Source organism: Tripterygium wilfordii, chromosome 22 (assembly GCF_013401445.1).
Source record: "Tripterygium wilfordii isolate XIE 37 chromosome 22, ASM1340144v1, whole genome shotgun sequence".
NCBI classification, from domain to species: Eukaryota; Viridiplantae; Streptophyta; class Magnoliopsida; order Celastrales; family Celastraceae; genus Tripterygium; species Tripterygium wilfordii.
Genome location: NC_052253.1, coordinates 11146951 through 11168749, shown reverse-complemented (window position 1 = coordinate 11168749; position 21799 = coordinate 11146951). Strand labels below are relative to the sequence as shown.

The 21799-nt window shown below is 36.6% G+C and overlaps 3 protein-coding genes across 3 annotated transcripts; 1 reads left to right on the top strand and 2 right to left on the bottom strand.

Moving 5' to 3' along the window:
* Positions 1-779: 779 nt before the first annotated feature.
* LOC119992208 (double-stranded RNA-binding protein 2-like) lies at positions 780-5262 on the bottom strand. The gene is made up of 3 exons (XM_038838877.1): positions 4796-5262; positions 2675-2894; positions 780-1955 (listed from the first exon to the last, which is right to left on the bottom strand). The coding sequence occupies exons 1-3, from the start codon at positions 5039-5041 to the stop codon at positions 1069-1071; spliced, it is 1353 nt and encodes a 450-aa protein (XP_038694805.1). The 5' UTR covers positions 5042-5262; the 3' UTR covers positions 780-1068.
* Positions 5263-11567: 6305 nt separating this feature from the next.
* On the bottom strand, positions 11568-12371 carry LOC119991799. The gene has a single exon (XM_038838272.1). It carries the CDS (start codon positions 12323-12325, stop codon positions 11810-11812), a length of 516 nt encoding a protein of 171 aa, XP_038694200.1. The 5' UTR covers positions 12326-12371; the 3' UTR covers positions 11568-11809.
* Positions 12372-18003: 5632 nt separating this feature from the next.
* Positions 18004-18838, top strand: LOC119990680 (60S ribosomal protein L12-like). Its single transcript, XM_038836733.1, has one exon. It carries the CDS (start codon positions 18093-18095, stop codon positions 18591-18593), a length of 501 nt encoding a protein of 166 aa, XP_038692661.1. The 5' UTR covers positions 18004-18092; the 3' UTR covers positions 18594-18838.
* The last annotated feature ends 2961 nt before the right edge of the window (positions 18839-21799 follow it).

The following is a 21799-nucleotide window of genomic DNA, read 5'->3' as shown; positions in this document are numbered from 1 at the left end:
TTATAAATTAATAATTATAATTATACTTATACTTATAAATTAATAATTATACTTATGAGTTAATAATAAATTAATAATTATAATTATTAAATTACTATTTACATATTAAATTAAAGTAATTATAATTTTTACCTAATAAATTATATTTATAAATTAATAATAATGCAAACAAAATATATTTTATACAACTTAACCGCTAACAACAGTTAACAGCATTACCAAACACCTCACAAGTTAACAACTGTACCAAACATCTCACAACTAATTTCAGAGCTTTAAGTTCAAATTTTTTTTTTTCACAGCTTAACAACTAGCGTTGAAAATCAACACAATCGCTCTATCAAACACACGCAACTGTCTTTAGTGGTTAGGGGTTCGTTTATTACCAAAATATACTACCCGCCACAAAATGTGAATTGAATGGGCTCACACCCGGTCCTGGATCCTTCCATCAATTAAACGTAAGCCTGACCTCAGCGTTATGTCATAAAAGTATTAAATCTCTTCGATGATTCAGTTTATTCAGACAAAAGTACACTAAAAACGACGTAGTTTTGATTGTGTATGAGGAAAACGCAAAATTAGATTTCAGTAGGCAAACCGCAAATGTGTCAAGGATCTGTGCCTGGTACAGGTTTTTGTTTATGACCTAGCACTAACACACATGATTTGAGACATAGGAAGTTCATAAGTAGTAAAGAAGCAGTCCTAGGGGATCTGCAGAATACTAGAACACAGAAGAGAAAAGCTAAAGAGAGGTCTCAAACCCCACACTGCTCCAGTAAAAACCATAAATTAAATGGATAAGAGCTTGCAGTCGCAGAAACTAACAATATGGCTAACTGGGTTCATAAACCTGCTTCAATATTTCAAAGATAAAGAATATTGAACTACTGATACTGATTTCACCCCACCACTCAATCGGCAACTATAATTTCTCACAGATAAAAAATGCAAAGAGTAAAGGAAAAGATAAGATGAAGCATTCCAGGTAGATTACAAAAAAACTAGCACAAACAAAAAAACATGCATTCGTCTCCCATATTTTCATATCCCCAACAACTGCGATTAGATTTTGAGTTGTTCCAGGCTCTGTACAGTTTGAGATTCTACCTGCTTGTTTCCGGTAACACCCTCAGATTCTGGCCGATTGTCTCCAGTAGCACTCACAGATTCTCGTTGGTTGTTTCCAGTTGGACTCTCGGTTTCCTCCACTTGAGCTGGAGGTATGATTGGAATAGCAGTAGGATTAGCCGCTGGAGCTTCTTCTGCTTTAGCTGTGACATCAGGAGTACCTAGCAACTTAGTCTCTTCTACTTTAGCCGGCAAAAAATGTGGAATAACTTTTTGAGGATCGTCCTTTAGAATAGATTGAGGATCTTCTTTTCTAGAAGTTGGAGCAGCATGTGCTGGCACAGCATGCCTGATATTGACAGGTGGAGCAACTCGAACAGGAGCAGCCCGCATTGCCTGATGAGAAATGGCAGATGGTGGCGGGATTGGAGGTGCTGAGAAAACAGGTACAACAGTCCTTATGGTCACTGGGGGAGCAACACCATGGCAAGAGGTCCTAATTTGTCGAATGGGAACATATGGAGCCGCTCCAGCGGCAGGGAACTTCTGAGGGCGAATTCCACGGACATCCTGAGTGGGCAATGGTGATGATGGCACATGCCTATCGTTTGCTGTTGTTGACGATAATCTTGACCGAAGAGCTGTCTTTGGGCATATTAATGGAAGGATTTTTGATGTAAGAGCAGGGGGAGACTGTAGGCTTGTAGGTCTGGGACTCTGAACTGGAAATTTCCTTGAAAGTGTTATTGGGCCATTAGAGGAATTCGCCATTGCTACCTTTTCTTTCAATCGGTAATTCAACAGCGCCCGAGTAATAGTGATCTGTTCTAGCTCGTCGTTGTTCTCTACTTCAGATGAAGAACTTGCAGCTTCCTTTGCCACTGGCCAGAAAGGAAAAATGAACAATCATTTTACATTACACTGTAGTTTCTAAGGTCAATTCAAACATGTCAGCGATGCCACAAGATCACAAACAAAACAGTATGATTTAAACTGCTCTACTCTTGGTCCAATGTTCTAAATTCTAATACTACTAGTATACGATTTTTGGGCATGTGGTCGGTTAAACTGCTCCTATTCTTATGCCAATGCCCTAATACTACTAGTCTACAATCGTCTAGGATGCACTTGCATGTTTCCTCTTGAAATAATATAAACGATATTATAGGGCAGTATGCATCAACGATTCCAAAGCAAAGTTAAGGATCGAATAAAGAACAGATATTCAGCTCCACATAGAATGACGATAACGAATTTCGCCAGCAATGCATAGCACGAAAATCTCGGCAGCAGACAGTAGGCTGCACAAAATTTTCATAGTAGCACCAAGCCACTTCTTTGTTATATCTACTATACCTGATACCATACAATTTTCCCCATCTCACTTAGGAGTTAGGAATCCATCAATGGTGTCTCGGATAAATATTTTATAGTCCTTTTCTTCTGTAAGCAGAAACAAGGTTTTTTTTTTTTTTTTTAATCCTTAAGAGATGAGCAAAATGGTTGGTATCAATCAATCATTCCTTCTCACTCGAGAAAAAAGTTTTCCATAGAAATTACCAATTTACTGGAAAATAAATGGAAAGAAATTGGAACGAACATTGTTTTAGAGATGTCCAAGCTGCCAAAGCTGCATTCTTCTCTGCTTGTTTCTTACTCTTAGCAGGTTCCCCCGTGAATGTGATTCCAGCCAATTCCACTGACCCTGTAAATATTGGAAGGTGACCAAGGCCTGACCTGAATGTTGTGTATTGTGGCAATGGAGCACCGACTCTTTGTGCAATTTCCTGTAAAAGGTTCTTGTAAACCCCTGTCTCATCCTAAAACAAAACAACCTCCAATCAGTACAAATATAATTAGCAAGAGATGTGTATTAAAACATACATGTAGTGCGAAGTATTAGACCTTGAACTCATTAGAGACCACATTAACATATAAGATTATTTGAGTAACACGTAAGCAACCAGAATATGCTGGTTAAGATGGCAGAAACTAGAGACTATAAGCGGCGGATACTAGGGAAGGCAGAAAGGAGCAACTCTACCCACTCAGTTTCTTTTTTCCGTTCCTTTTTCTTAAAGAAAATAAATACATTTTTCATAAATCTAAGGATTTTACAAACATTAAAGGACCTTTCACAATTCTGTCTTATGATGTTATAGGCACCATAACTTCAGTCTCACATATACTTTACCCCTGTAGCCTTAAGTCTGCATCAATTACAGGCACCTGCTTGGGAGATGAAGCAGGGGAGAGAAAAACAGGTAAATCATTCAAAGAAATGGTACATATTCAAAAGCCATGGTATATTTACAGACAAATTTCAACAGTAGAAGAAACCCAATTTAAAGACAAAACAGAGTTTCATCCACTCTCCAGATCTTCTCCCTCACCTAACATGTCAGGAGCATAGAAAGACTGTGTACCACAACAGAAGGAGGTTGATAATATGCTAGATGCTCCTTGAAATACATGACAAAATATGACAAGCGAGAGCTTTGCGTAGAAACCTTTCTACTTACAACTATGTTTAGAAGCAACTATTTAAAGAAATCTTAGGCTGAATAGATATATCTTGAAAGAAAGATTATATTGCACTATTCACTGAAGATAAATACGCAGATATGACTCCTTTAGAACAGTTTGCTTCACCTCTGTAAAATTTTTAAAAAAAAAATTAAATTCAACATATTTTGTATTTGATTCTTAATCCAAAAACAAGGTGATGCCTCTTATCTGTACTATTCATCACTTTCAGGACATTAGTATTTGAGCATTTTACAAGCTTGAAGGAAATTGATTCAAAAATCATGAAGTCAATCAATAGATTTTGCATTAGTTTCTCTTGATCAGGAAACAGTTCACTATATTATTTGTAGCATTTCTCACAGTAAGGGCAGTCGAGGTTTCGAGCATTCTACAAGTTCGAGAGGGACTTAGTTGACAATGTCATATATGGAAAGATTATCAATGTAACCGTCCAGATATTGTAACAGGACTTTCCTTAAAAACGAGCAGTTTAGATATCCATTAAAGTTTTCCTAAGATGCAAATGCCTAATGGCAGTACAGCACAAATTGGAGATCAAATGAACAGAGGAAATCAGTCTCATTAGCTATTGTACATGTATATGGTCTATAAGTAGACATTACTGACTAGATTAAGCTTCCAGAGACAGCCGGGATACTTTGTAATGAACCTCCAGACTAATTGAAGTTAGTGCCTCATTTGAGCTGATTAGTTACAAGAATCAGTCCTGAGAATGCGAGATACAGCTTTCTCCTAGATGTAGAGACAATTAGAGACCAAATGAGGCTAAATTCCAAGCCTCTCAAGACAGGCAGAACTTTCCCATGTTATCACCGTTTCCTTAATTAAAATAGAGAATAAAATCCATTTCCACACCAATTATCCTCTCTCAAAAGTCAAAACAGGTAGAACTCTCCCATGTTATAACCATTTCCTCGATTGAAATAGACAATAAGATTCATTTCGCCCTAAATACCCTCAAACACGGCCAATTACTGGTTAAATCAAGCGCAGGAAAAACTTCATAGTTTATCCCGAGAATATACTGTTATAACACATAATAGCAGAAACACTTCCCAGCTAAAACAGCTCAATTAGGTCAAAAAGAAAGAGCTAAACAGCTAAAAAAAAGAGGAAGTTAAACAACGACAGTAAAGAGAGTTTAGTATACAAAGGATGAGGCCAAACGAACCAGAATGCGAGCTGCGAGTGAGTGAGAGGGGCCACGATTGGACAGGGAGTTGAGAGCAACCTCAGCGGCGGAGTGCTCAGCCTGTCGGAGAGTGGAGCAGTAATTAGGACTCTCAAAGATCTCCCCATTGAAATTCACAGTAGCCTTGAAGCGTGGCTCGTGGTCCGGACCCTCCCTTAAACTCGTGTACGAAGGCAGGTTGAAACAGCTCCGCTGCGCCAGCTCCTGCAGCTGGTTCTTGTACATTTCGCCTCCTCTTTCAGCTTCACCTCTCAATTCTTTTTACTTCCATTCCCTTCCAATCTTCTACAATCCCCTCGCTCGGAAAGGAAGGAGAAGCGGCTTAATGGAGATCGTATCGGACTGGTAATCGGGTCCGCTGGCGACGATCAAGGGGTAGTTTTAGGGTTTGGTCCAGTCTAGAGAGAGAAGAAGAGGGATTAATTGTTTGGTGGTGGAGACCGGAGAGTATTATTAAATTATGAATTTGTTAATTAATGTTTTATCACTGTGAGTCAACTTAACGTTCGTATGCATGGATGTGATGTGATCCTCTCCTTGGAAATTTTTTTTTATGTACTATAAAAGTCATCATAAAGTCATCAGAATTTTCAAAATGATATATATTGATGATTTTTTCATCTATAAATTTATATAATCTAATGGACAAATCATATAGACATATCACATAAATTAAAAAAAAATCTTTTTTAAAAAAATCAAATAGACATATCACATGTTTATATAAATTTATGGATGTTTATTTTATTAATGTGTAATGCTTCCACTACAATTTTAATTACAATAGTACTACATATAAGGGATATGTACATAACCGACCATAACCCACATGGCAGTATGACTGGGCAAGCCACATTGGCAATTTCAAAAAAAAATACAGCTCAGCAAAATTGAAAAAAAAATCAATTGCGGTAATCGATAAACTCATCTCGCAAAAAAAACTCTCACAAATAAAAAAATTGTGTCCGAAAAAGCTCTCATGAAGAAGACGAAATCCATCTACTCCGGCCACTTTCCGGTGCCATTATACCTTGTCTGTAGATGTAAAGTAACAGGAGGGCTGCCGCCTGCCATTTATCACTCGATTCAAGTTGTCTCGTATTATCAGAGTTGAACGAAACCATTCGAGGAGCTGTGTTAAAGGTATGTTCATGACCCATCTTGGTTAAAATCTATTGTAGTTGTTTCGATCTCCTTCTCTGGTGTGTTATTCCCAAGTATTTCAACAGCGCAATTAGTAGTATTTGGTACTTGAGGTTTGTTTTGAGTTTGAATATACTTCAATCGGTAGTGTGTTATTCCCATGTAATTAAATATATAGCTTAATTAGTGGTTTTTGTTTTCAGTTTGCTTATACTGTAATACAAACGACGTTACTGCAAAAAATTTACGGATTAAGCTTGAAGCATATATTATTCACGTTAACTAATTACATGTATGAATTACATTTGGATTACAATACATTGATTTATTACAGGTGTTTAATACATGTAAACGTACCTATTACATTATTCATACTATTACGTTTGTGTAGGTTAACTCAGCATGAAAAAAACAAATGCAGCTAAGAGGAATCTAACAGAACAACCCACAAAGAAAGAGCTTGGCAATATGCAAGAGGGTAAGAAGAAGTAGACTCCCTTGCAATACAAGTCCAACCTGACATGCATCTCATCACTACTCCTCAGAACCATAAATCTCAATAAGACACATAAGAAGGTGTCGAAATATTTTCAAAATAATAAATAAATTTTTACATTGGTAGTTTTATATCAATGGACACAACTTTTTTCTTACAACCCTCTTGAATACAACCATTCACAAGAGGTGTGTTTTTTTTGACAAGAGACGTCTTTCTTTTTAGACACAACCATTCACCAAAAATGTGTGTTTCTTTTTGGACATAACCTTTCACCAAAAGGTGTGTTATTCTCTATAAATACATCATTTCAAGACATTCAATTACAATCTAAAAATCATCTAAAAAACTCTCAAACTTGGATTCCATCCTTTGCTGCTATCCTGTGCACACCAATTAGTGGAGACAAATAACACTTTAAGGAAATCGTTAATACGTGCCTTGAAGCAAAATTTAAATTGTCAAAAATTTTCTAACATTCTACATTGTCGAAATTTCTCCAACAAAAGGTTATAGAGAATACTCCATTCTGGTATCTATATAAAATTTTCATTTATGAGCGAAAGCCTATTATCCGGACAACGAAGAATGATGAGCACATACTGTAAAAACATGAGATACAACCAACCAATAGTCCTATAAAACTACAACCAGATCTACAACCTATAAGCTCATATTACTTAGACGATTGTTATGAAAGTCGTAATCGAAATACTAACCAGATGTTCTATCGAGTCTATTGCCACTGGTTGCCGCTCGAAAACTCTAATAACAGATGAAATTGTCGAGGTTGCTGTATATTCGTTGAGAGAGAAACAAACAACAGACAATAAAGGAAATAAAAAAAATATAAAATAGAGAGAGAAGCAGGAAAAACGTAGGTCACGGGAATTATTTTTTTTTGGAGATGCCAACGTGTCATGCCGCATTGGTTATGGCTGGTTATGGACATAATCGTTAGGGACCTATACAGTTTTCGTTTTAATCATGATACACACGATTTTTTGAATTTGACAGATAGATAGACACATTTGTGACTGTGATGACCATTGCAATGACTTTTGTTGTACTAAAATCAAACAATAACCCACACAATAACATCAAATAGGTTCATCAATCAAGTACTCAATCACCAAATAAGTAAGTAAATCAAGCAAGAAGTAAAGAGACATGAAATTTACGTGGTTTGGCAGAAAGCTTACGTTCACGGGTGGTAGTGATCGCTTGCACTATATTGGAGAAGAGAAATCAAAGTGGAGAATCCACCAATACAATAAGATCAAGCTTCTTGAGCCTTCTCTCACTCACAAAAGGTGTTTTCTCTCACAAAAGTTGTCTCACAAAGTGTGTGTGTGAATTAGGGTGAAAACCCTTACAAATTGTAATTTATACTACAAGTCCCGACATCAAAGTCCAATCAATCGGACTGGATCCCAATCAATTGAGAAACAACAATATCATATGAAATTGAAATCTGGGTGTAAACTATCCAGACAGTTACAACTGGTGTCTGGATAGGGTTGTCCGAACGACACCTAGGCTCATCCAGACAGCAACCCCATAACTACAAAAACGTACACCTTCAAACTGCAGCAACCGAGCCAATAAAACCACGACTTCTACACCTCTACACCGTTAATCACCAAGAAGCACTCCACACAATCCTCAACATTTTGTTTTTGGTTTCTCCTGTGTTTTTTTTTTTAGAAAAACACAATCAATCAAACACATACATAAGTAAGCAATAAGCACAAGATATAAAGGATTTCTTCATAATTACCTAAATTATAGGATTAGAAATGAGAGAGATGGAGGAAAGCCAACAGGGAGTCATGTGACATTAATCATGGTCACGTGCCTGATATGACCATGATGAGTATATGGTGGTTTCCACTTTCCACACCAATAGTGCAAAACCACTTTCTAATAGAACCATATAAGTATGAAATGATAACAACGTTCGCATCAAAGGCACCATGGAATTGGAAATTTGAAATCTCAAAACATTAAGGATGTTCAATTACAAAAATACCCCCCAAATGTTTTAGTTAGTTCCTTATGGTTTGTCGTTAGCCAAGGGGTTTTATAGAGACTGAACACTAAAATAAACACTAAGTTCGTTATCATGGACAAGGGTGATGAGTGGGGAACAACCTTTATAAATCTCCTAAATTGGTGAAGTTTGACTAGCAAGCGAAGAACAAATATTCCACCATTCGGAATTAGAAACACTTTTGACAAATTGGAACCAACACATGCAACTCCACACAAGTGTAAATCTACAATTTGGTGTCTTGCAAACTCAAAATGATTTTTTATGTTTTTAAATTTTTTTGTTCTCTCTAACAAATCAACTCCAATTGATTACTTTATTAAACCCAACTTGGAAATACATTTTACATCAAAGAGACACACTCTTTATAAGATATGTACGTCAAGAATCCATGCATCCCCCTAAAGGAGGGCCTATTATGTTGGATTAATTTATTCTCCCTAGTCGATGTGAGATAACCATGAAGTTCTAACAATGTATTTTTTGGGCGCATAAGTTCGTGGGTTTAAATTAAATTTTAAGTATTGATTTGTAATATTGAGTGTTTCTGATTTGTCGATTGTATTTCTCCACCTTTCATACTCATTTTGTTGATTATCCCACCTCCAAATTTTTTAGAGTCGGTTTGAGTTTGTTTTCTGATTTTTCGTTTTAGAAAACGAAGGGAAAAAAAAAAGTCTTCATTTTGTTTTATGTTTTCAAGTGATTTTAGCAACTTTCTGTTTTGAGTGTTTTCTAAGATGAGAACAGCCAAACTTGTTTTCTAAAATAGGCATACCAAACATGCTTTTAAAATTGTTGTGGAGATTATTCTCCATATAAAGCGGTGACAATAATGTATGAATATATAAAAGCTCAAATACATCAATTAAGTTCCATTAATACACCAATGAAAGGTGGCTCGGTTGACAATCGACTATGTTAGACATATGTGTGCACAAGATTCGATTCTAATGTAAAACATATTTTTCAACAGTATTTAAAAAAAGAAAAAAAAACTCGTCAGATTCTTCTCCGGAGCAAAAAATAAATGCTAACTAATTGCAGGATCCAAGAATGGTTGTGAACGGCATCTACAAAATCATAGTCTTCCAGGTCAAAGCTTGAGGCTCCCTCTTTGTATATTTATCCAAAAGAAGTCTATCCAAATTCCCCATGGTTTTGTTGAGTGTGTTAAAAAAAGACTTTCAGTGCGCTAAGTGCTAGATGGATATCTGGATCGTTTGGACTTATGGGCTCAAAAGAAGTCTTAGCTTGACGAGGCCCAATCTCTTGTCATATTGCGTCCATACTCAATCCATCCCTAATATAGGCCCACAAACTGCAGTCCAAAAGCCCATATATAAAATTCTGGTCCGGTCCGGTTCCTTAGTCGTTTTACGTCATTGTTCTATCCATGGACGAAGAGCGAGCCCGTGAAACTGTAAACGAACTGTTTCATTATTCGTACGTCGTCATAAAGCGAGATAAGGACAGGACATCGAAAACGACGGGCGAACGTAAACAAAACGCTAAATCCTACATCTTAAAATAATAGTCAACAAACCTTCGCTATCCATGGCCCCACCGAAAAAAACAATCCAACTGTCCATGATCTTCTAATCCGCCTTGGCTTTTGGTTTTCCTTTGAAGACCGTCATTACAGTTATATATTTTACTCTTCTCAAAAAAAAAAAAAAGGTCATATATTTTACCACTAGTTTTTTTTTTCTTCAGTGGTTTAAAAACCGGATCGAACTAACCTGGACCTGGTCCGGTTTATATGTTAAGAGTCGGTGTTTTAATGAATCGGCCTATTTTATGAGAATCGGCTTATCGATTTACATGTACATAAAATGCCTTCAACTTGGTTTGAGCAAAAAGTAATATATCTTGATCCAATATTGCTCTCACATAATAGGTAAGGTTATTGAAGTGAAATGCTCAACTTATCAAAAAAAGAACTGAAATGCTCAACATTTTATTGGAGGGGTATCTCGTCTTGTTGAGATGCTCTCTCCTTGGCTACCGTGCTTTAAATGGTCTCTTCAGATGCATTCTTCTCCGCTGGACTCCTAGACTTTGTCTTGATCAATGATCGAAGTAGCTCCTCAATTGATGTGTTAACTGACATCTTGTGTCACATGTCTAATATTCTAATAGAGTGTGATTTTGGTATCATATCAATGGGTATTTCAATTTAAAAAAAAAGTTTGATTCTTTATTTCGTATGGGTCATGGGGATCCTAATACAGGTTGGCAGTACACAAACACCAAATTATTAACAAAACCTAGATAACATCGTTATTCAATCTATATTATAATAAATATATAACAATATTGTCACCACCAGATCCGATGCTTTTAATTACTCGTACTTATCAAAGAAAAATATTTATTATCTAATTGTAGGATTAATTAGAACACCCCCACATCATTAATCACCTGGATTTGGATATGGAGATTAGAGAGGACACCTGTTTATGCCCTGCAGCAGAAACTGTAGGCAGTGAAAACTATGACCATGCGATTTGTTTTTTAAAATAAAAAACAGTACGAATCTCACCCTTAAAGATAGATCAGACGACTGTATTCGAAATTACAATTTCCACTGGACCACTACCGTGCCCTTAACTCATGGCCTTATCCTGAACGTCAAAGAAAGCATTAACCATCTAATGAATTTTGATTATAAATAAAGGAGGACATATTTGACATTTTCTTACTTGCATGGCATAATTTCTGGTGGTCCATTTTACAATCTAATCATAAAATGATGGAAGCATTCTTTAGTTTCTTACCAACCCCACCAATTATTGAACCAACGCCCTACTTCACTTTTACATAGCCAAAAACCCTCCGCCTCCTCACACTTCATTTCAACTTTATTCACAAGTTTTGCAAATGACTGGACGCAAATTCAATCCAATAATCGAACAAAGCTTGAACTAGAACTATTAAGACAGGTGACTTGATTGATGATCAATTGAATTAGACATATACTTGTTCAATGTTCAATTTCGATGGGAATTCAACGATATTTCGAAAAAAAAATTGAACTAGAAATTGATGAGATTGGTCAAATAACAAAGAAACCGCATTAATATTTCCTTTGAAATCTCGATTACAATCTCTCCAGTTAGGATTACAAGCGTTAAGATTCAAAAAGGATTCCCTCCTTTACATTCCACTCACCAAAACAACTACTGAAACTCTAAGCCTGAGCGCCCCAAACAAAAAGAAGTAAACAAAAAAAAGAGTCAAAATCTGTCATAAATCCAGCTATAATCCTCCCTCAGGGTTACCGTGGTAATTTCAAAAATTAGTCCTGGAAGCCAGTTTTCTCCCATATTGCATTTCTGACTCTGCTCAGATCCCGCCCTTTCAAAGTCCTCCCAATACCTTCATGCACCGAGAACGACGCGATCCTTGTCCTCGCCATCTGCCTCGCCAACAACTCGTGCGGAGGGATCCTTGCTTCTCCCTCGAACGAATCACCGCCGTCCGCGTAATCATCCTCGTCATCACTAACTCTCCTCCGATTGTCCCGGTTTTCGTCCTTCAAAATCTTGGACCAGTCCGGTATACTGACCGGGAGCGACGACGGAGTCCCGCCTGTACAATCAACGCGGTTCGATGCTGTTTTCTTGGTGAATCTAGAAGTCGGAGCGGCCTTACCGCGGAACTCGGGCGAGTCAGAGCGAGTTGCCGAAAGGTTGTAGATATCGGACTCGTCCAGCTCGAATCCAGACTCGGACACGAGAGGTGAGTGGTGGTGCTGGTCACTAGAGAGAAATCGGTAATTCCGCCTGGCGAGGTAGGTCTTGGCCGTGGCCATGGGAGGTCTGGAGTTCTTGGTTCTTGGGTTTCCTTAGCTGGCTCTGCAATGGTTCTGCTTTTATAAAGGTTGGGTTGCATAATGGATAATTGAGTCTTCAAAATTCTTCATCGCGGAAATGACCTTAAACACCCTAACAGAAATAATCAAATTCCACGTCGGATTTTCAATTTGTCCCCTCAGAAACGCCAAATAATCCAAGGCTCCGTTTCCCTGCATCGCATGGTCACAAGGAAAAGGTTTTGACCATATCTTAAGGGTTTAGATCTTTCCACGTGTCAGCTGATAGAATGGCTTTTAATATCAATCCTCTGGTCTTGGATAATGTATAGATGTATAGATAGATAATGCATTCAGTTCAAAATGTTGATAAGATAAAATGATAGATATGGATAATTTTTAATATATAATCGATAGATATACATAAATTATTGATTGGACAGATCATATCATCCGATGAGCGTCTCTACAATAGGAGTCGTTGTAGTCTGTTTTTAATCGCATATGTCAAGTCTATTTTATCAAATTCAAAAAATGATATCATCTCACACTAATAAACATAATAAACTCTTGTGATTAAAATTATATGGAAACTGCAATAATTTTGACTGCGTCAACCTTAAACTCATTTTATCCTGCTATCCAGGAAGTAGAAGAACATTGCCAATTACCATGAACTATCGCAGTAGAAAAAATAAAAAGCTAAAGTTACCTTTCCGGTCATGAAATCCTGTGAGGTTGGAGACACGTGTTTTGTTTTCATGCACTGAATATTTGGAAGCGTGACACAAGGTTTTTGCTATTTGACAAGAAAGACCGAAGGAACAATGGCTCGTTTATTGAAATGATAAATTTGAGTGTGATAATTTTTATTGCAAAAGAAAGAGGTTCTAAGTTTAAGTTTCATAAGTATTTTTATTATCGTAATTTATAAGATAAGTGTGTGTGGATCTCACTCTGTGTTATCTTCTGTTTTGGATCTCGACTCATATCTCAACTGGTTATGGGGTTACAATGACTCGAGATTTATCAATTAATTGTTCAAATGGATAAATAATTGGTTTCATATTTTTTTTTAAAAAGGGCGAAGGGCATTTCGGGGACATCAATTTTTATCTTGATAAAGCCCAGTAGCTAATTTGTCGCGACATGAAAATGAGGAGAAGATTGGGGAGACGATGTTCATTCACCTGACCTGGTTCAAGAAAAGAGTACAAAGAGTGGGGTCCTGTTTCGACGTTCAAGATCGTTGACAGGTGTGTGTTTCGTGTATAACGCCACGTGGAATCAATTAACCCAAGTAAGGGTGGAGGCGTGGATGGCACGTGAAGTGGGCCCGTAATTGTATCTAGGTTGTCTCAACTGCACCAGCTGGCCCCCATGTCCTCTCGATCGCGACAACTGATAATATCCTTTACTGTTGTTAGTTTTCTCTAGAAAGTTGACGAGGTTGATTATGAGTTTAGTTGAACGTTGAAGGGAAACATCTTTCTTTACTAGTGAAAGCGATATATGTATGTGTGCCAGTGTATAAATAGGGGTCACAAAAAATTTATTTCAGATTGGTTTCAGGTCGAACAATAATACGTGTTTACGAAATATTTATATGTCCGAACCTTAATTCGGATTGAATTTTCGAATGTATTTAATTGATCAAACTCATATTGATTTAAATTCGGATAATAATCTAATATGAGTTAGGGTCCGAACAAGTAAATTAGACAAAATTTCTGTGTTTAGACCCTAATCTTATTTTAAACAGGACAAAATTTTTGTGTTTGGATCCATATTTCGGATATATAACTTATGATCAAACTTGGTTTAATTCGGATAGAATAAATTCGGTCATCCAGACCGGACAAAATTTTGTCATCCTTATAATATATATATTTGGATTAGTGGTAGTGGAGAGTAATCTTTTTGGTCATTGTGGCTTTTGCCACCATAGTCGGTCAATCATAATAGTGTTTGGTTCAAAGTATTGATTCCCACAAATGAGAAGTTTTGTTCCTAAATTCGCAAGATAATGGCTTTTAATTTGGTGATTTCCCTCACGAATATTGTTAATTGATCGTTAGCTTGCATTACCTTTACAATCATGAAAGATATATGTCATCAAATTCTTTGTTCTCCAAACTCAAAAGCGGAAAACAACACGTCTTTAGTCATGTAAAACTTGCAAGAGAACTTACCTTTTCTTTTCAAAGGTAAGTGTTTTAGTGGAGTGGGTATTGAGGTTCAAATCTCTATAGCTATTTAGATAATAGTTTAGTGGTGTATTTCATTGGGATCAAATTATATGAATTTGAAATGTTCTAAGTTCGATTCTCATTTACGGCAATACTTTTATGGTCATACGCTGAATTTTGACCAAATTAATTCTATCATGATCATGTGGGAATTTTCTATGTGCGCAAAAGCCATTTTATCATGTTGTTTGGTGTGAAATTTCTACGTGCACAAGTTTTTCGATCTGAAAATTTATGCCCATTTCAAATGGGCAAATGAAAAACTTGAATGATATCGTTTTTAGTTATAACAAAAAGGAAAAAGGGTTTAAAATTCTTAGAAGAAGAAGTGTAGAATAAGATTTTGACAGGTTTTCTTCACTCAAAATTCTGATCTCATCCATATGTCGAGACTTCTTGATCACCGGTTATTTATGGTATGTTCCAGTGATACATATTTAGGCACAATGATGCGGTTCATAGATTTGGTGGAGATCGGTTTCTCTTGATGAATAAGAAGTCAAGAATCTTGATCCAGATCATTGTTTTTTAATGTCTATGTTTATTTGTTTCGTCTACTCGAGTATATTCTAGTGTAGTACGGTATAGTGTAGTGTTTGTAATTTTCTAGGCCGATGCTAATAATTTCCTATGCTGTTTTCATGGTGCTAGGTTTAACGTTTAGTATCATGAAATGAAGCCCAAGGGTTTCAACCCTTTTCAAAAAGAAGAAGTAGAGAAAAAGACTTTTTTTTTTAATTCTTAAATCAAATCGACAAAATAGTAGTCTAATCTTCAAATGTAAGCTTATCAAGTTCGTTATTGAAATTGATTATTACTTTTTACTATGGTAGTTCTATTAAACTACCAAATTATTTTACTTAACCAATGAAATCAGCCAACAAGACGAAGTTTGTATACATGTCTCAAGGCAAGGTAGACATCGCGATTAGCCAAAAAGTTAGGCATATATAGACATCTCATGCTAATAGTTTATCAATTTTCTTGTGATAATGATCTATGATTATGACCACCATTATTTTTCTTACGGCCAATAATTGATTAATCTATGTATGATTAAGTGTTGAAAGATACATTTTAACAAGTGGAGGGAATCAAAGGGCTCTTGTTTCAAAGCAAACTCACCTTGAAAGCCCCCTATCATGTCATCAAATGAAGTTAAGTGGACCATAACATAATGCACAAAGAAGGAATCTTGCCAATAATTCAAGAAACAATTGGCTTGGGTGGGGTTTGCTTTGCAAAAGTAATTGTGCTCAAGTGGATACTTATCTTTGCTTTACGTGTTAATCAATGAAAAGCTATATTTAATTGTTCACATGATACGTTTAATCAGTCTCTTTGATATGACCTAACAGCGGAACAGAGATAATAATAAGATTTGTTGAGAAATTAGAGCCATGAAATATCGCACCATAATAAAGGAAGTTGAAATAGAAAAATATATGCGAAAGAGCATCAACATCGGAGAAAAAACAACGGATGTTATGAAGAGACAATTGAGAGAAAATATACTATGTAGAAAATTTTTATAACTACACACTCAATTTTCTTTCACTGAGAAATTCAAGAGATTATCACCAAGTTATTCATTTTACTCTATCTCAAAGCTCACCGCATACAACCATTTGATTTATCTCTACCAAAAACACTAATAACAAATATTTATAGTAGTACAAAATCTTCTCAAGATGTTTTCAGTTACAAATATGATATCAATCATGTTCATAACTAAAGACCAACTTAAAAAACTTGTTTCGTCAAAACTGAGACTCTTTCATAGCAAAAAACTGTTATAGAATCGAAGTTGTCCATCAACTATTACACCTTTTTTTTTGCTCGACGCTATTGTTCGCGATTGCCGTCCGTGGCTTCCCCGACAGTCCAAATGGTTTCACCCTGCCCATAATTTCTTTGCCTCTTCACCATATTTTTTTTATCAATATTAAACAGGAATTCCAATATGACTCAATACACAAACAGAGAAACTTGCTTATAGATTATCCATCTTGCTTTTAGTTGGTATTCTTGAAATTCTTTTAATCTTCAATAATTTATTTCATTTAAGGGTAATAATATTAATTGACACGACAGAAGCTACTTTTTACAACAATCAAACCCTACTATTTTTTTTTTGATTTTCCCCTCTCCATAGCACTAGAGAGTCATCAGAAACATCATTATAATTTGAAGAAGTGGAGCAATTAACCATGGTTTCTGATGCTTTGACCTTAACAAAGTCCCCACCAATCCCATCAAAGAAGAAGATCCATCGAACCCATCTGCAGCTCTTCTGCTTCCCAATATTGATTCATCTTTTTCATCATGTCAAATCCAAAAGCCCCACTACCACATCATCTCCATCACACTCCTCCTTCTTACTTGCATTGTTCTCTCTGCCCCATTACTTTTGCCTTCTCTACTTCTCATCCTCTTCTTCCCAATCATCAACATTCTCGGCATCGGCAAGCTAAAGAGTAGGAATTCGTGTTTCAACATTAAAAACTAGATTGATGAGTGGTAATAAATGTCAACTGTTGGATATTTTTAAAATATGAAGAGTTTTTGTTTTGAATAAAAGAAGAAATGTGTAGAATAGGTAGTGAGAAGCAATGAGTTGTGACCCATCTGGATGAACATGATATTTCTTGACAATTGGTCATGACCCATCAAAAGGTGTGTGAGTTGTAACTCTTTCAAATAGGCATGACTCATATTTGTAATAAGTCATATCCCATTTGAAGGGGGTGCACCATTGACTATATATAGCTCATGGGTTTGCCAACCAAGATACATGAAACGATAGAATTGACAAAATTTTAGCATCTTTCAAGCATCACTCTCTTTCTTTGCATTTCTCACTGAAGACCTCATAAAATTTTGGTGTTTCGTATAAGTATCAAAATTTTGATTCATATTCATTTTCTTCTAAGTTTTTAAAGTTTCACTTTCGATAGTATGAGCGTAAGTGAAAGGAAGATTTATTGTATTCTAAAAGAAATTTGTCGATAATCCGTTATATTACCGAATTTGTGAGGACTAATTTACCTAAAGAGAGTGACATTGTAATATGCCTCGAATCTTCATCTCTACTAAATTTATTTTCCACTGATATTATCCTCAATTTTCTCAAGCATGAACTATTAGATGAAATAAAGGGTTGAGATTCATTTTTTTTTCCAGAATTTCAGCTAAAAGCAATTCCAGGAGACACTCGTTTCACAAGATTGGGCCCCAGTTCAACATATGGTGATTGCCTCTTTTTTTTGGGGCGGGGGGGGGGGGGGTGGGTCAGTCAATAGTGGGCCAATGCGTAGCCCAACTTTAGTTAGTTTTTTAATATGAGGCCGAACTTTTGTTTTGTTAGTTGGGCTTAGTACAAATTTGTCACTAGGCCCATTCGGGGTAAAATTGAGATTACAGCTCACCCTATCAAAACCCTAGCCTATATACCCACCCTTCCCCACTGTCCCTTGCTTCTTCGAAACCCTAGATCGTGAATCACTTGGGAAGGAAAAATGCCGCCCAAGTTCGACCCGTCTCAGGTTGTTGACGTCTATGTCCGGGTCACCGGCGGCGAGGTAGGTGCGGCAAGTTCTCTTGCCCCTAAGATTGGGCCGCTCGGTCTCTCACCGAAGAAAATCGGTGAAGACATCGCAAAAGAGACCGCCAAGGACTGGAAGGGCCTTCGCGTCACTGTCAAGCTCACTGTTCAGAACCGTCAGGCTAAGGTCTCGGTGGTGCCATCGGCGGCGGCTCTCGTCATCAAGGCCCTGAAGGAGCCCGAGCGAGACCGCAAGAAAACCAAGAACATTAAACACAATGGAAATATTTCACTTGATGATGTGATTGAAATTGCTAAGGTTATGAAGCCTAGATCAATGGCCAAGGATTTGAGCGGGACCGTGAAGGAGATTCTGGGGACATGCGTTTCAGTCGGTTGTACGGTTGATGGAAAGGATCCTAAGGACTTGCAGCAGGAGATCACGGATGGTGATGTCGAGGTTCCATTGGATTGAGACCCGGAATCTAGCTTGGGTGAGGGATTTTGTTGTTTTTTTGTTTTTGGTTTAATTTGTATTGTTTGATATTTGAAGATTTCCTAGAATGTTCTTAAAGGTAATACATTTACTGTTATTTAGATGATTTTGAGATATCCTTTTTTTATGAATATTGATGATGGAGTTATGGTTCATGGTTTTTCGATGTTATATTGGGTTTTTACAACCCTACCTTGAAATAACTTCGGTTGTTGTCTTATAAACTTTGATCTTTCCCCTTCTTACCATAACAATTGCATATTTGTTGATGTAGCCGTATAGCAAGGGTTAAGCTTTCACATCTCTTTTTTTTTTCAGTTCTTGATATATGCTATTAAGGGTTGTGTGGTTCACTGGTTTGGTTCTTTTTGTAAGGACTGCTATGATTTATATCATTCTGCTTCTTTTAAGTTCTTATGAAGTAGGCTTTTGCTGTTCTTTGGTTTGGCCCATATTGCTTGCTTTGGTGAAGAATCCAAGTATGTTAAGGCTCCTTGCTGTATCACTTTTTGTGTTTTATTGTGCCATTTAGTGAAGTCCAAAAGCATGTATGGTTTTTTTTTTTTGCCTTGCATAATTCCCACAAAATTCCCAAAAGTAAGGTATGCTTTGTAAGGCCCCTTACTGTGTCATTTTTTTTTCCGCATTATGTTGTTTGATTAGCGTTTCTGAGTAGAGATTAGAGAATATGGCAGCATTCACGTCATGCGTAGTTCTTCATAGCTCTGTATATGAGCTTATATATATATATATATAATGGCTATACTCAATCTGTTGAAAATGTTCTTCACTTCACAGTCTGAACGGCAAAAGAACCGGAGTCGGGTGTTGTCTTGTTGATTCCTGTTAATAATGTGCTATCCTCAGGTTACCACCAGAAGTGTAGAACGTCTAACAGCTTTATCCATCTCCTTTCTTTGCATTTTTCCCCTTCCCCAAAAGGTTTGATTAACATAGGCTGGAGTGTTTTTTACGGGTGTAAGTCTAAAATTTAAGATTGAAACTTTGAATGGTGAAATCAGAGTAATGAGTAGGCCAATCAGCTCAGAAACACTAATGGATGGAGTAGGCTTTATAGCTTGATCCAACTCAGAATTATTTCATGCCTTATGGAAGGCTAATTTGATTTTGTACATGAACTGTTAGTTTTCTGTGTACACAAGTCTTATAACTGCATCATTCTGCTTTGAACTGGTCGTAGTAGCATCTTTGATGTGTTAAATAGTAGATTATTGGACCTTATAAGTTCCTCGGTAACTTACAAAATAGCTTAAACCTGCACAAGTGGGGTGGTCGAGTTGCACATTCTATTGTTAGGATTTCTGGCTAGTGAAGGAAGTCATCTCCAAGTTGGATGGAGAGTCGAGAAATGTTTTCCAAAAGTATTCAATTAAATTGATATGTGCTTGGACCTTGCAAAAAATGGCCAAGAGCACTTTCAACAAAGAACCTCACCCCAGTTACTGTTAATGAAGATGGGGCGTTGTTATCCATTATTGGTATAATCATTCCTATATTATAATTAGTTGGAGGACCTTACCAAAACATTCCAACCTAATAGCAACCAACAATAGTGCCTGATCATCGTAACTCTGCTTCTAAATGGTAAAGGAACTAGGACACTCAGCGAAGCTGTGCATGGAGGTTGCGCTTGCTTTTTTATTTTTTTATTTACCATTCAAAGCCCTCTAACCCTCCTGAGTTAGAGATCATTAGAGAAGAGGGAGCTGAAGAATTTGAAGATGACGACAATGAAGATGATTAATACTTTTAGTAATCATGAATCTTGTAGTATGATGTTTCTGGGAAGGATAGGGGGGCTCCAATTCTCCCCTAATACTATGTTAAATCATGAATTAAAATGTATGATTAAGTATTTTGGTGTTCATAATGTTAAGAAGAATATAGTTAATTTTGAAATTTTTTTCTCTAAATACTAAGTTCTAAGTCCTAAATCTTAAATTTTAAATCCTAATATCTAAACTCCGAATATTAAAAATTAAATTTTAAACCCTAAATCTTAAATTCTAAACACTAATTCTAACTCTTAAATTTTAATATGTTATTTTTAAAAATAAAATTCATGATTTTTGGGGAAGAATTGGAGTCTCTCCCATCCTGATGTCATTAATTGTACAAAAAACTGCCATTCAAAGGGGGCTAAAATCTAATTTGTCTCTTTGTGCCTGGTTCAATAATTGGTTAGATCAGGTAATTTGTCGCACCCAGTGATCCAGCTGTAGGGGAAGTCAGAAGATTGGCCAAAAGCTACCGAGTGGGTAAGCTACCGAACAAAGGTATCCTGTGCCTAGGGTTATATTTGGTGCCCTGCATTGGATAATATAATTTTACTATAGGTAGCACTATTATAATCCCCTTTATTTTAAACCCCTATATTAGACTTCTTTTTTGTCATGTCAATGTCATATTAAAGTCATTTCATTCCAATATATATATTACATACATATCCTATAGCATGTGAAGTATATTTGCATGAGTTTGAAGTGATATATTCTCTGTCTATGTCTAGGACAGAGAATATATTTTGTGTTGGTGTGTACATATACATATATGTGTACACATATGGACAGAGAATATATTCTCTGTCTAGGACCAACACTAGAGGGCGTCCGTCCACAAAGAAAAAGGTAACCACCACCACCCGTAACAATCCAACTACGTATGTTGTTGATGAGAGTGATTTTGTTCAACCTCGGGAGCCTCACAGACACAGTTCCTCATCCGGATGCCCCGAATCTAAGATTTTTTAGTACGATTTTTTTCAATCTTATGAACCAGAGAGACACAGTTGCTCCTCAATTTACAATACTCAATCTCTCTCTACATAGGGAAGTTCGATGTTAAGAAAGAAAAACTGCTCTTTACGATCCTATCTTGATCAGTAGCCAGGTATACTGCATCCTTACATTAGGGACGTACAAGATGTAAAAGCTGATGAAAATTACGGCTATCGATCGATAGCTGTGTGTCTTGGTCATGGGGAAGATGAATGACCCAATGTCCAGTATAACCTGATGACAGAGTTGGACGCATTTTGGAAACAATATGTTGAAATACTTGGCGGTGAAGAGAGGGCATACAGTGTTAAACACTCACTGAACTTTTTTCGATATGATGTTGCAACACCATTTGAGCATTGGATGACAATGCCAGACATGGGTCTA